General features: G+C 34.9%; 1 protein-coding gene across 4 annotated transcripts in view; it reads right to left on the reverse strand.

Moving 5' to 3' along the window:
• Positions 1-14,238, reverse strand: part of LOC149796864 (proton-coupled amino acid transporter 2-like) — a 53,090-nt gene that overhangs the window by 11,463 nt on the left and 27,389 nt on the right. For all 4 annotated transcript variants that reach the window (XM_089961507.1, XM_089961506.1, XM_089961508.1 and 1 more), the window contains exons 8-10: positions 7,416-7,691; positions 5,951-6,129; positions 557-729 (exon numbers count right to left, since the gene is read on the reverse strand). In XM_089961507.1, coding sequence (XP_089817633.1) covers positions 557-729; positions 5,951-6,129; positions 7,416-7,691 — 628 coding nt within the window. The remainder of the gene's footprint in view (positions 1-556; positions 730-5,950; positions 6,130-7,415; positions 7,692-14,238) is intronic.

A 14,238-nucleotide genomic window follows, 5' to 3' on the forward strand; every position in this document is an offset into this window, starting at 1 on the left:
CCTGGTCTGTGATTTAAACTAGTGTATTTGAATGGAAAACATTTTTCTTCTTTAAGTCACAAAGACCAAGAACTCCACTTCTGACTGAAATTGACAGGTGTCATGGCTACTCAACTGCAGACATCCACAAGGTTTAGTAACTGTTGATGGAGAATGTTAGCTATTATGACAAAATAATTGCACTATTTTCAGACAGTTATATTCATCTTTGACCTTTTGACACCACAATTGATAGGTTTCTTTCTTGGCCCAACTATCCACAAAGTTTGGACATTATAAATGGTCAACTCAATTTTTACCATAAGGAAACTATTTATTCTTTCTTTCAGTCATAATGAACTTGACCATAAATCTTTATACCCCAAAGTAAAGATGGGTTTTCCATATGTAATGAGAAAGCCATCCACAAAATTTGGTAATTATATATGATAGAGATATCAAGTCAATGTGTGGAAATGACATGTGTAACAGAAAGATGGACAGACAGACAATATCACAGCATAATATGCTTTCCTTTGTGGCAGGCCTATATTAATAATCCAATAAGTCAACTTACATGTAAAGAAAACCATTATAATTCTAAAGATACGTTCTCCATAACGTCTGTATCTCCTGGAATTCGACTTTTGCTCCAACCATGGCCAAATAATCTCAACTGGGACATAGAACTGCAGGCCATAGCTGATGAAGATTGACACTGCAAATAATACCTTCACAAGCATGTTATACCTGAAAATAGAAAATATCATCAATATTCCTGAATCGTTCTCGAACTGAAAATTGAGGACAGGGAAATTTCTAAATATTGGAAGGATTTATTGAAAAGATAATAGCAGGCCTAAACATACAATACATGTCTGAAGCACATTCTCTTGATTTTTTTAGCACGATTTTATTAAAAAGTAGAATGAATCCTACAGCCATGTATCCTAGAATTGATTCTCATGTATAGATTTATTATGTAGATTTATCACATACTATGAATGCAGTATTTTTAATGGGGTACCAATTTTCACAGATTCTGATCTTCACTCATTACATACATTTATCAAATACTGTGTCTGCTAAGGATGCAGGAGGTCATGGGTTCAAACCCCAACTAAGTCATACCAAAGATTTATAAAAATGGTACTATCAGCTGCCTCATTTGGCATTCAGCATTAAGAGGTTAGTGTTCAGACTGGTCGGTCTGGTGTCAGGATAATGTGTCTGGGTGGGAAATGATGCCAAAGTGCTAGACATCACTATAAATTGCCACACTGAAGACATCATTGTGATATTACTGATAATTGTTTAGGGTACATTTTAAAAAATCCAAATCACACCAAATCATATACTGTGAATGCATTACTTTGAATGGGGTACAAAGATTCATAGATTCTGATCTTCACTCATTCTATACATTTATCACATACCATGGATGCAGTATTTTAATGGGAAACCAATTTTCATGGATTCTGAAATTCCCTCATTTTTATATATATTTACCACATGCCGTGGATGCCGTATTTAAATGGGTATCAGTTATTGCAGATTGTGATCTTCACTCATTATATACATCTATCACATACATGATTGCAGTATTTTAATGGGTACCAAGTTTCACAGATTTTGTGTTTGCTATAAACCACAAATCTAAAGACTCAACAAAAATTATTGTGGAAACCAAAGAAACACTTTCCCCAATACAGGAAATCATTTACCAACAAAATTAAAATTTTCTACAAAACCATGAAATCTATGCCATATAAACTCATTTTATAAATCTACTTGCAAACAATACAATCCCTGAGCTACAATATGTTACATAATTAAATGGCAAAGTTAAACATCAAACAGGGGCAATAACTTTATTATACAATTTTGCCCCAAAACAACAAAAATTTAAAACAGACTTCTGTCTTCTTATCCTAATGCCTAGTAACAAATTTGGTTTCAATGCATGAAGACCTTCAAAAGTTGCTGAACATAAAATGAAGGGCAAAGTTTTAATTCAACCAGGGGCCATAACTCTATAAATGTCTGCCAGAAAAGGATGAAAATTAAAACTTGCCTAAGCCTTTTTAATGTAATGTCTTATATCACATCAGATTTCAATTCATGAACTTCTTAAAAGTTAGTCAGCAACATTTCTTGAAGTCAAACAGGAACAAAATCTATATAATATTTTCAAGGAAAATGATGAAATCAAATTTTTTTCACACTTCTTCATGTTAAATCCCATATCAAAGTTCATTTCAATCCATTAAGTCATTCAAAAGTTATTAAGCTTAAACTTAACTGAAGGACAAAGTTCTAAGTCAAATAGTGTCCACAACTCTGAACAAAGTTTGCCACAAAACCAAGAAAATTTAATATGACCTAGGTCTTCCTAATGTTAAGCATCAATTTGATTTCAATCAGTGAATTCCTTTCAAGGGTAATGAGTTGAAACAAAATTGAAGTGCAAAGCTCTGAGTCAAATTGGACCATAGCTCCATTAAAGTTTGCTGGAAGATAGTGACAATTAAACCTTAGTGTGTAAAGACTTATTATAAAGCCTCAAACAAAATTTTATTTTGATCTATGAAGTGATTGGAAATAACATGACACCACATAACTTGATGGGACAGTCACAAGTAACACTATATGCCTTCTCCACAGATATGGTGGGGTCAAAAAATTAATATATATGAAGTGTGAAATATTGATCAAAGTGACCTATTGTTGTAAGTATTAAAAACATGATTCAGTCACCATATTGCATTATTTGGCCATGAACAGTGTCAGACAAATGACCATAAACAAAACTAACCAAAGTTAGTACAGTGTAAAATATAGGCCAGTGTCCATTTCTTGCATAAAGAGTAACTCAGAAATTAACCAAAGTCTGTAAAGAATAAATCACCAAGGTCTGTCAAGTATAGATCACTGAAGTCTGTAAACACAGATCACCAAAGTCTGTAAAGCACAGATCACCAAAGTCTGTAAAGCACATATCACCAAAGTCTGTAAACATAGATCACCAAAGTCTGTAAAGTACAGATCACCAAAGTCTGTAAAGCACAGATCACCAAAGTCTGTAAACAAAGTTCACCAAAGTCTGTAAAGTACAGATCACCAATATCTATAAAGCACAGATCATCAAAGTCTGTAAAGCACAGATCACCAAAGTCTGTAAACATAGATCACCAAAGTCTGTAAAGTACAGATCACCAAAGTCTCTAAAGTACAGATCACCAAAGTATGTAAACATAGATCACCAAAGTCTGTCAACATAGATCAAAAAAGTATGTAAAGGATAGATCACAAGTCTGTAAAGTACAGATCACAAAAGTCTGTAAACATTGATCCCCAAAGTTGTAAATATAAATCAACAAAGTCTGTAAACATAGATCATCAAAGTCTGTAAACACAGATCACCAAAGTGTGTAAAGTACAGATCACAAAAGTCTGTAAACATTGATCCCCAAAGCTGTAAAATATAAATCAACAAAGTCTGTAAACATAGATCACCAAAGTCTGTATTCATAGATTACCAAAGTCTGTAAATATAGATCACCAAAGTCTGTAAACATAGATTACCAAAGTCTGTAAAGCACAGATCACCAAAGTCTGTAAACATAGATCAAAAAAGTATGTAAAGGATAGATCACCAAAATCTGTAAAGCACAGATCACCAAAGTTTGTAAACATAGATCACACAAGTCTGTAAACATAGATCACCAAAGTCTGTAGAGCATCAATCACCATGATCTACTCTTAACTAGAATACTGAGAGTAACATATAAATGCTTTCCCCCTGTTTAATAGTCCTCAATAAAGATAACTGACTTTTTGGTACAGTATATTTGTCTTTTAGTCACAATGACCTTGACCTGTGCCTCCTCAATAGACTTCACTCTTACACTAAATGCAATCCATCCACAGAGTGTGGTCTAGATATGTGATGTAGAACTAAAGTTAACATATGGAAGAAAAAGTTCTGTCACAATGAGCATGACCTTCTGACACAAATATTAATAGACTTTCATCTTTGATCCAAGTGCAAGCCATCCACAAAGTTTTGGCCAGGTATGTGATGTGGAACTAAGGTTTTTGTGTGGAAACCATTTTTCAGTCAGCCACAATAACCTTCACCACTGACCTTCTTCCTTACCCCAAGCGCAAGCCATTCCAAATATTTGGTTTCTCTTAATTGTGGAGAACTCCATGATATTGTGCAGAAACCATTTTTCTTATTTCAGTAATAATAACATTGACCTTTGATGTTTTGTCCTCAGATCAACTGGGTTCTTGATGAACTCAAGTTCAAGATATCCACAAAGTGTGGTAACTGTAGATGGTGCAGAACTCGAGCTACCAAGCAGAAACCAATTTTCTTCTTTCCATGAATGTGGCATTAACCTTGCACTTTTGACACAAACATAAATAGGGTTCTCTCTTACCTTAAATACAAACCATCCACAAAGTTTGGTATTTGTAAATAGTCAACAACTTGAGTTATTGATGGAGAAACAAACATGGCAACATACGGATGGAGATAATGAACAATGTATCACATTTTGGAGGGTTATAAAAAAAGAAAAGATACAAATTATCTCAAGAAAGTACAGAAATAAACCATATGCACAAATGAAAGTAGAATCCATTATATAAATTCATACAAAAACTAATAATTGATGATCCTGTGTGGGGCTATAGGGTCAAAAAGAAAGCTCACCAATAGCAAAATATATGCAAAATTACTGGTGGAAAAAAGAAACATTAAAATTACAATGCCAAACAAACTTCACTGATGGATGCATGAAAACAAGGTGAAATGCAAAGAGAGGCAACAGTGATACGATGCTGACAGTATTACAGCAAAAAGCTGAATTAAAAGCATCTAGTACACGTGTAGCTCACTTTCACTCCATTACTCTCACCGGCTGTCAATTACTCTAGTTCATCCTATTCTTCCTTATCCAGCTCACTCTTTCAATCTCTTCAGCTTGTCCTATGATCTCTCCCAATTACCCAATGATCTTTTCAGCTTGCCTTACGAGATCTAAAGCAGGCCCAATGACTGATCCACTTCACTCTCTGATCTCTCCAGCTTGATCTTTATTACTTCCTCTTGCTCTCATCCACCTAACTCTTGATTACTGCCTGTCAAACTTGTTTATCTTTTTCAATAAATTTTGAATGATACTTTGTGCCCCATACAACTCCTTGTCCATATTTCATTATTCAAAGAAAGTTGTTGTTGTTATTGTTGTTGTGGGGTTTAACGCCATTTTACAGCACACAATAGGCTATGTATGGCGGCTAGTATTAATGGTGGAGGAAGAACCCGGGAATACCCCGGGAAGAACCACCAACCCACGAGAAGCTACTGGCAAGCTTTCTCACATATCCACATTGGCCGAATCCTAGACTCGAACCCACACAGACAGCGGTGAGATGGCAGTGATCCATAACGGAAAGCGCTTTAGACCACTCAGCCACTCGGGGCCTGTACTCAAACAAATACAGAACGCATATAGGTGCAAAACTGAATGTGACTATGATTTAAAAACTTAACCAAGAGTTAATCAAGTTATTTCAAAGTTAGCTCCCTTTGATCCTCTCCATGAAATCTACTAAAAAATGTAGTTTAGGACCTGAAACGAATGGTCAAGATGCAGTGGGAATGTACTAAATTGCATTTGTGTTTACACATTTAGATGTGAATGCCATTGCTGACTTCAGACTCTGACAGTGAGATAATTCATCACATCTCTTCTACTTCCAAAGTTGAGCTAAAGCATACAAATCACTTTGAATTATTGTCCAAGAAGGTGACATAGCAATATTACTGAGATGTGCAAAGTCTTTTCAGTTAATAGGTAATTAACAAAATCTCAATATTTACCATATATGAGGTAGAATATTTACTTGTTCATCTACACATTTATTCATCCATTCACCTTTCTCTGTCTTTATTTACCATTTATCAGGGGACAAATTCAATGTGATGCTACCCTGAGCATCATCCCCATATTTTAGGTAACCATAGAAACCAACAGCTTCATAAAGACAGACAGTGATCACACAACCCAGGTTAAGTACTCCAAACCAGCCCCCAAACTCATCCCGGTTTTTCATCTTGTTCATCAGTGGTAATACCTGCCAACACAAACAAAGATATGGACATGTAATTACATATCAAGCATAAGCATGCAACATGCAGGCAGCACAACAGGAAAAACAAGAGTATCTTGAAGGGATGGATATTCTACTATTTAAAACGAATTACCAGGAATCCTGGACTCCAGCATAAGGCAATATCTTATTTTCAAGTGTTGAAAACATTGGTTATATTCTTTTTAGCAATAGTAAGATTTATACGATAGTTGCAACAGTGGCCATATTGGATGTAAGATCAGCACCATTTTCATTTCAAACCAAGTATACATCAAATGAAATCTTGTTGTGAAAACCTGGTAACAATATGGCCATCCATTCAGAAGTAAATATAACATGATTTTCAAGAGGATCATTGTGGTGGCCATACTGGATTGAAGGGTGGCACCATTTTTATTAATGACCAGCAAGATATTAAAATAAGTCTTTTAGTGAAAGTCCTATGTCAATATTATCATCCATTCAGAAGTAGAAAAAAGATTTTCAAGCTGGCCACCATGTTTTCTGTTAAAAAAGAGTATTAATAACAAGATTTTAAGATGACTGCCACACTAAATGTCAGTTTGGCACCTATTTTGTTTAGAACCAACTAAACATCATAAGAAATCTTTTAGTGAAAGCTCCGTATTTATATATTTAATACCCATACAGGCAGAGAAATAATAACAATGCCTTCAAAAGTCAGCATTTTCATTTAGGACCAGCAAGACTTTTGGATGAATGTGTGAATAAAGTTTGATGGCTTTCATCCAAATAGTTTAAAAAGAGTAGCAATAATAAACTAAGAAATAGATGGATGATGGACAAAAGATGATAGATAATGGATGATGGACATGAGGCCACCCCAAAAGCTATTCTGGCCTATGACCTGTAGAGCCAACAATGGTCTTCTATAACACTTTGCCTCCCTGGTGAACAACACTATTACAAACTCTACTGTAAAATTTGAAATATTCATGAACTGGGTAAATATTCTTTGAGAAACATAATTTACAACAAAAATTTCCTTTCTCTATTGAATGCATCACATGTTCACAATAACATCAGGAAAATAGGTATTTGGAGGAGGAAATGCATTCTAATATAAAGCTCACAGAGATGGATCAAGCCTCATGCACAAATTTTCATGAACTAAACCAGAACAGGCAAGGTGATGTTAACAAATCAAATAAATCTTTATATTTTTGTAAGTATCAAACTGAATTAGAACTGCAAAAAAATATCTAAAATAAAAACAAAAAAAGACAACTTGCAAAGCAATCACTTACAAGTCCAATTCCTTCAAAAGCATAAATTATCTGACCGAAGAAGAGTGGAAACTTGCTGAGTTCTCCATAAGAAGGCCGTGTGGAAGAATCAGGAATGTTGTCCCAGAGATTCACAAATATCAGAAGCAACCCTATGACATTGAGAACATTGGCAAATGCGGAGAAAGGAGCAAGAGCTTTCAGGTTGGTCACTTGTACATACAACAGCATGAGGACCGCAACAATTGTCATATAAATCCTCACATCTGGGCTTGAAACACTGTAGTAATCTATCACCTGAAAACAATGAAATATTTGTCATATATGGTCTGAATAAGGGTAAAACCATAATAACTTGATTCATTATAACAGGATTCCACTTATAACGTGATGGCAGCATGGCTCCCATTTCTTAATTAAAGGTGACCTCTCTTTTTAAGATCCTAAATACATGCTCTCAGAAAAGCTGATTATTCATATTCATAGCAGATTTTTAAAACCAGCACTCTGTTTAATGTTGCCTTAACTTCACCTTGCACTGTTTCCACCATATTGGCATGTATACAATTCAAAACTGAAGTATATTTTATGTCTGATGAAACCCAGCAAGCAAAACAAATGATATATGATCAAGAGGTTAGTTAAAACTGACATCGAAATTTCAATGCACATTTGCTATGGGGAAGTTTTCCAAAAACGTTTTATGTGATACTGCATACAGAGATGTTATTCTTTGGCCCCGAGCATCATGTTATAATGGGTCTTACCTGTATAATCTGGAATGAATGAATGTATAAATGAATGAATAAAATGAGTGACTGAAACAAAGAAGCATTACAATTGGCTTAAGATCATGTACTTGCTGATACCTGCCTAACAACTAAATGCAAAAAGCTGTTGTCAAAGCATTTTGGGTTAGTAGGATGCTTTTGAAATTTCTTCCTATGATTCTGACTGCATTTGCCATGGAAACAAAAGGATTTTCCATTTCATGTATCTTTATGCATATCTGACATCTTGTCTGCACCATGTGTCCAATACTAAAATGTCTTTTAGCCAAGATGCTTTCTTTCAAAGTTAGCTGATTCTGTTCAAGGCTGTTCCAGTAAAACATATATCCCCCGGGGGGAAGGCACTTTTAAATTCAACCAACCCACAACAGAAGCAATTTAAAAAAATTATGATCCACCGTCAGATGTGTTTTAATCAAGAAACACTGCCCCCTACAGAAGTATATTTTTTAATATAATTTCTGGCTATGGGTTAGTGAGCGGTAGAAGCGATCTGAATATTGGGTTGGGGACAGAAGCGATTTAAATGACAGCTGGCTGGAGGTAATCTACTGAATTCTAATAGATCATATAATCTACTGCATATTTTTATTTGTATTCATTCATTATAATCAATCTTTTGTCCTTTTGTTTGTTTGTCTGTCAGCCAAGTATGTCTCTGATACTGTGAAATCACAAATTTTCATGGTGGCTTATTATTTGTAGATGTCACTGATCAGTCCCTTAATACCTATTAATTTAACATCCATGAATACAGATTTTATAATAGATATTTCTATTCTAATACAGAAATCACGAATTTGTATCCTTACTAAACTGTGTGTTTACTAAAGTGATCACTATGTCTTGCTATTTTTCTTTGTTCTCAGGCATGCTGCTTTTGATTAGAATACATGTAATAGTTAAATCTTGTATTGCTTTAAATGTGTGGTCAGATTCTATGATTCCTTGTTATTATTTTTTCAATAAATGTTTTGGTAAGCTTATATGATTTGTCAGAAAAAAAAAACAATGATGCCTGTGGAAGTGATGTTGCATCATTTCTGTCTACTTTTACACTATATCATTTCTTGTAAGAACATCTTTTTCAGTTACCAATGTCTTATTTTTACGCCTTGTTGCAAGACTAATATAAAGTTAAACAAAAAATATAGCAAGTCAAATATTTTTATATCAGAAGTTAGATTTTAAAAAACGGATGAAAGTCAAGGAATCATTTTTCCCAGTGTACTCATAAATTCAATGTCATTGCAGTTAACTGTATTGTCAACAGCATCATCATCATCACTGATGGCCTAGCAGTAACATTCTACACTTTCAATCCAGTTGTCACAGGTTCTATCTCCCACTTCTAGTCTTTCATATGAGACTTATACCTATGGCCTGATGGGCTGTCATGGCAGAGTGGGATAAGATGCTTGTCTTGTGATACAGATCTGAGGGGCTTCCATGGCAGTGTGGTACAAAATGCTTGTCATGTGATTACTTGCCTCCAATGTGTAAATGAGAACGTTGCCAGTTACTTGTGGAAGGTCAGTGGTTCTACATAAGTGGTGTTTGGTGTCTCTAAAGGACTTGAATTTTCTTCAGCAGTAAAACTGGCTGCCATATATAGATTCTCTTCATCTGAAAATGGTGTAAGGCCATAATGATCTACTGAAACCCTGAGATCTCATGTCTAAATGACTTCAGCTGTTGGAGATAAACATCAAATCAACAGAGGCTCCATGTGCCCAAGTGTACTAAGGTGCTTGCTTTTACATCACTTGCACATCTCAGAGAGTGAATTTGTGTCACAGATCAACCAATTTAGGTTGGTGGTCTTTCGGGGTTCTTCCTCCACCTAATATATTGTTAAAAAATCACCAAAAAACCCCAGATCAAACCACACTAAATCAACCAACTAATCAACTGTGGCAACAGCAGCAAAGGTACTAGTCAATCATTTTTGCCACAACTTTTGACTAGTAATTTTTGTAGACCTTAGAATATAATCAATTATGCCTTTCTGACAGTTACCTAAAAGTCATCATCAGTTGGTGCAAATGGAATTTTCATGGTGAGCATATGAGATGGAAAAGTCTTGAGCAATCCTGCATCACATACTGCCGAAAAGTTTACATTTTAGCTGACTTAAATTTTCTCTTAACAATGTTCATTGTTCCAACTAGAACTGTTATAACTTGTTCAAGCTATATTCACCAATATCTGGAGATATGCATCTGTAATAAATATATGTAACAAAGTATGAGAATGCATCATTGTTTTTCAATGATGCATCTGAATTGAGCAACAACCACAATCAACAAACCAAGAAATAAAATTATTCACATCTCTCAGGCAGAAGTAGGGTATAATCATAATCTGCCAAAAGATTTTTAAATTTTTAAATTTGCCAAATATTTTTTCCAACCATAGTGATTCAGTGGACATATCACCAGAATGGATAGAAACAGACCAGAAGGTTAAACTCGATTTGATACAGCTTTTAAGTAGCTAAATTCATACTGGTTTAGTTAACTGTACACCCTTTATTGTCTTCCTTTTGATGAAATTTCTTACTGAAGCGAAGAAAATAATGTTGCACACATAAAAAAGAGGCACCCTTCTACTCATTATTGTTTTTAAGTTCTGCGAATATGCATATCAGTGTGAAACACAATGGGGAGACTAAATCCAAGATTGAAAACCTCTATATTTCTGGATGTATTCGGCTTGGATTCCATATTTCTGCACAAAACTCGAAGAGTTCAGGACTCTCTGTACTAATTCAGTTCCCACTGTAAACCTGTGCAAACAACATGATATTAAAATTCAGTAACTTAAAATTTTGAGTGCTCATGATCAAATTTGTATCAGTATAGACACATCTATGACAGCTTTTGTGAAAAGAAAACCATAACAGCCGCACCATTTTCTGGCTCTATACAAATTTGAAATGTGTGCTTTCAATATTGCACCAAAGAGTCAGCTGCTGATTTCAGTAATGAGTCGTCCAAACTCAGGTCTGTACAGGAACGGAAATTATGTTAATAAAACAATGTCCCTCACTTTTTTCACTTACAAGTAGGACAAGCTCTCAAAAGATTGTTTTTTTTTTACTAAAATCTTACTTTCATTATCAACCAATCAGGGACAGTCAAACCCATATATACTCTTTTTTATCTTCACTGATTTATAGTATGGTTCTCGTTCTTTCACATCTGTAGTAATGGGAGTCCTTTAACAACTCTCAATGGCTGTAAGCCTTTTTCGACCATGCTGAATGGACACAATGTAAGATAATGTTCAAGTAACAGAAATACCATGTGATAACCAGAGACCAATAAAATCGAATAGTCAAGTTATCTCCCCTGTAGGGATGCAGCCAGGATTTCAGGATGTACTCTAAGTTTTGTGTGTGTGTGATCTCCAGTGAGGAAGTGGTGGCAGTGGGAATAGCCATTGTTAAATATCTCCCTAACACTTAAATATCTGACACTCTTTCTTACTGTTCCACTCTGTTATAGCTCTACTGAAATCAATATTCTCTAAGAGATGTCATCTCTAGCTGTATAGCGTTTATTACTGTGATATCATTGGGCATGGTCACGTGGCATAAAGAACACAGGCTTACTCCATATTTGACAGCTAATTATGATTTTGTCAAAAGAATTAAAAAATTTCTAACAATTCATTTGGACTCAGATACTTGATTCATAGTCAATGAACAGGTTCTAAAATTGATGTGTTTATTTTGGAGCTATGTTCCTCCATCACATTCAAGATTTGGCTATACCAAAGGTGAAATTGGTACAGTTGCATCCAAAACTACTATTGTGGCTAATTCAAATGTTATTTAATATGAGACTTTAATGCAAGAACTCGTAGCTTCAGTGATTTTGGGGTTCAAAAAATTAATTTCTTCTCAAACAACTCAATTTGGTGCAGATTACATTGTTTTTTAATGATATGGTGAGAATTCTTGATGTGTATAAATTGTGCAAGAAATGAACATCAGATCAGAAAATTACTACCACTGGGAAAATACTGATAGGAATGTAAAGAAATAATGATATAATTATTTAAGTAGAATATGTGGTGACAATACGAGCGCTAGTTCTACAACTCTGTGCAAAATACATCTTGTACAACTATTCTGTTGTTTCTAACAACAATGTGATATGGCAATAATTTCTGTCCACTTATACTTTAGTCCCTTGCTAATTAATAGTTTTAGATTTTACAACACTAAGCACATTTTACCTTTTGAAAATAACACATCATTACAAATATTTAGATTGCAAGAAAATAGAAGTTACAATTTTATTAAAAGCACTGGTGCCAGTAAGACTAAAGGAGAAAAGAGAATCAGGATGAACAGATTAGTAGTGTGGTAAAGAATCCATATATCAGAATGACATCAAGTAATTTTTCATCAATTTCATCATCAGTTAACGATACTGCTTAAAAATGTATTGTACTAGATAATAGACTTTTTTAGTTATCCATTTTGCAATACAAATACCAAATGATGGCTTGGAACTAAGTGCCAAAAGGTCTGCAGAAAATACCACCATGATCAAAATATTCATAGGAAGAACTGAACACAAATAGGACAAATTTTATCCATCTTGCTTTGAGATTACACACATCAGTCAGTCTCTTATGTTTAATGTCATTTAGTTTTTGCACATAGAGAGCATGTACATCATTTTGTCATAAACCTGCATGATATAAAAGTTTGTCTCTTTACTCTTTTGTTGCCACAGTGGTTCTGCCAACTAGAGATCTACACACAATTAATTATGTATTTGGGGGATTCTACGATGTTCCCTATGAGCATTAATCTGTTAATTGTTTCTGAATTTAATACGATCCTTCTCCTCTGTATACGAATATTATTCTGTGCTGTGAACTCCTTTCATTGCCTGCTGTCTGAAATGCATATGCATAACTAGCTTGAACAAGTTACTGTTCTTTATGGTTGTGCAATTTTCAACATCTCTCATGTAAGGCACCAAGGGTATTCTCTCTTGGATATCTCTGTTCCAAAAAGAAAAGTTTTGAACCAGAGGTCTCGTTAGGATTTTAAAACTAATGTAAAAATATGAGTCCCACCAGGAAAAGTTGCAGTCCCCTCACAGAAAACTATGCAAATTATAAGAACTATTGGTTGCCATAGAGTTTAATTTCTACATTCTTTATAACACTGACATAACTCTTGCTTATCCATCAGAGTGAGTCTGAATTTTTTCAATCCAAGGAAGGTCTTATTCAAAGCACTAAGCTAGGCATCACACACTTTCTTACACTTGGTTACTGTCCCTTCCAAACTATCAGTTCTAGCAACTTTAGCACTCTCCTGAATCTCATTACAATCTTCATCAGTTTGCCGTTGAACACCAAACTACTCATTCAAGTCTAAGTTTCAACATGTCACAATTCCAAGGTCACGTGCACTGCTTATTCCGTTACACTCGGAAATGACCACAATAATGAAAGCTGAAGTTGTTTATTTGATGTACTGTTATAAATGACCACATGGACATCTCTGGGTATTTCTGCCTCTGAATTCAAGCATTGTAAATATCAGTAGATTTTCCCACCCAGCTGTCAGTCAAAGCCTTTGATCTTGCCGCTTAGCTATTGCAGCATGTTCTTTTGATGTAATGTGACGATGGGGGGGGGGGGGCTTTCTAAATTCTGTCATTGTAAATATCAGCACAGCTAACTGATCAACACATTTTCCCACTATGCAGATGACTGAAGCAGGACTGGCAAGTCTTTGAATTTTACTGCCAACCTAAATAAAAAAAATTGACGTCCTAATATGCGTGATTATAAGCGTTTCCGAGACCTCTGTCAGTTTTCACTAACATGAACTCTGCCAACGATTCACTTCCTTGAATCAGTGTTTTGCTGCCTCTTATGCCATATTTTTCTCTTCCATAATGCTGTATTAGGGTTTTAAGTCAACATTCCCATAGTCTGCTTGTTTAGACATGGGTATCTTGAATAAATATAATCGGCATATTGTCCATCCAACACGTACATCAGACTCGCACTCAACA

Source organism: Sinohyriopsis cumingii, chromosome 6, assembly GCF_028554795.1.
Source record: "Sinohyriopsis cumingii isolate HCF-2022 chromosome 6, ASM2855479v2, whole genome shotgun sequence".
Taxonomy (NCBI): Eukaryota; Metazoa; Mollusca; class Bivalvia; order Unionida; family Unionidae; genus Sinohyriopsis; species Sinohyriopsis cumingii.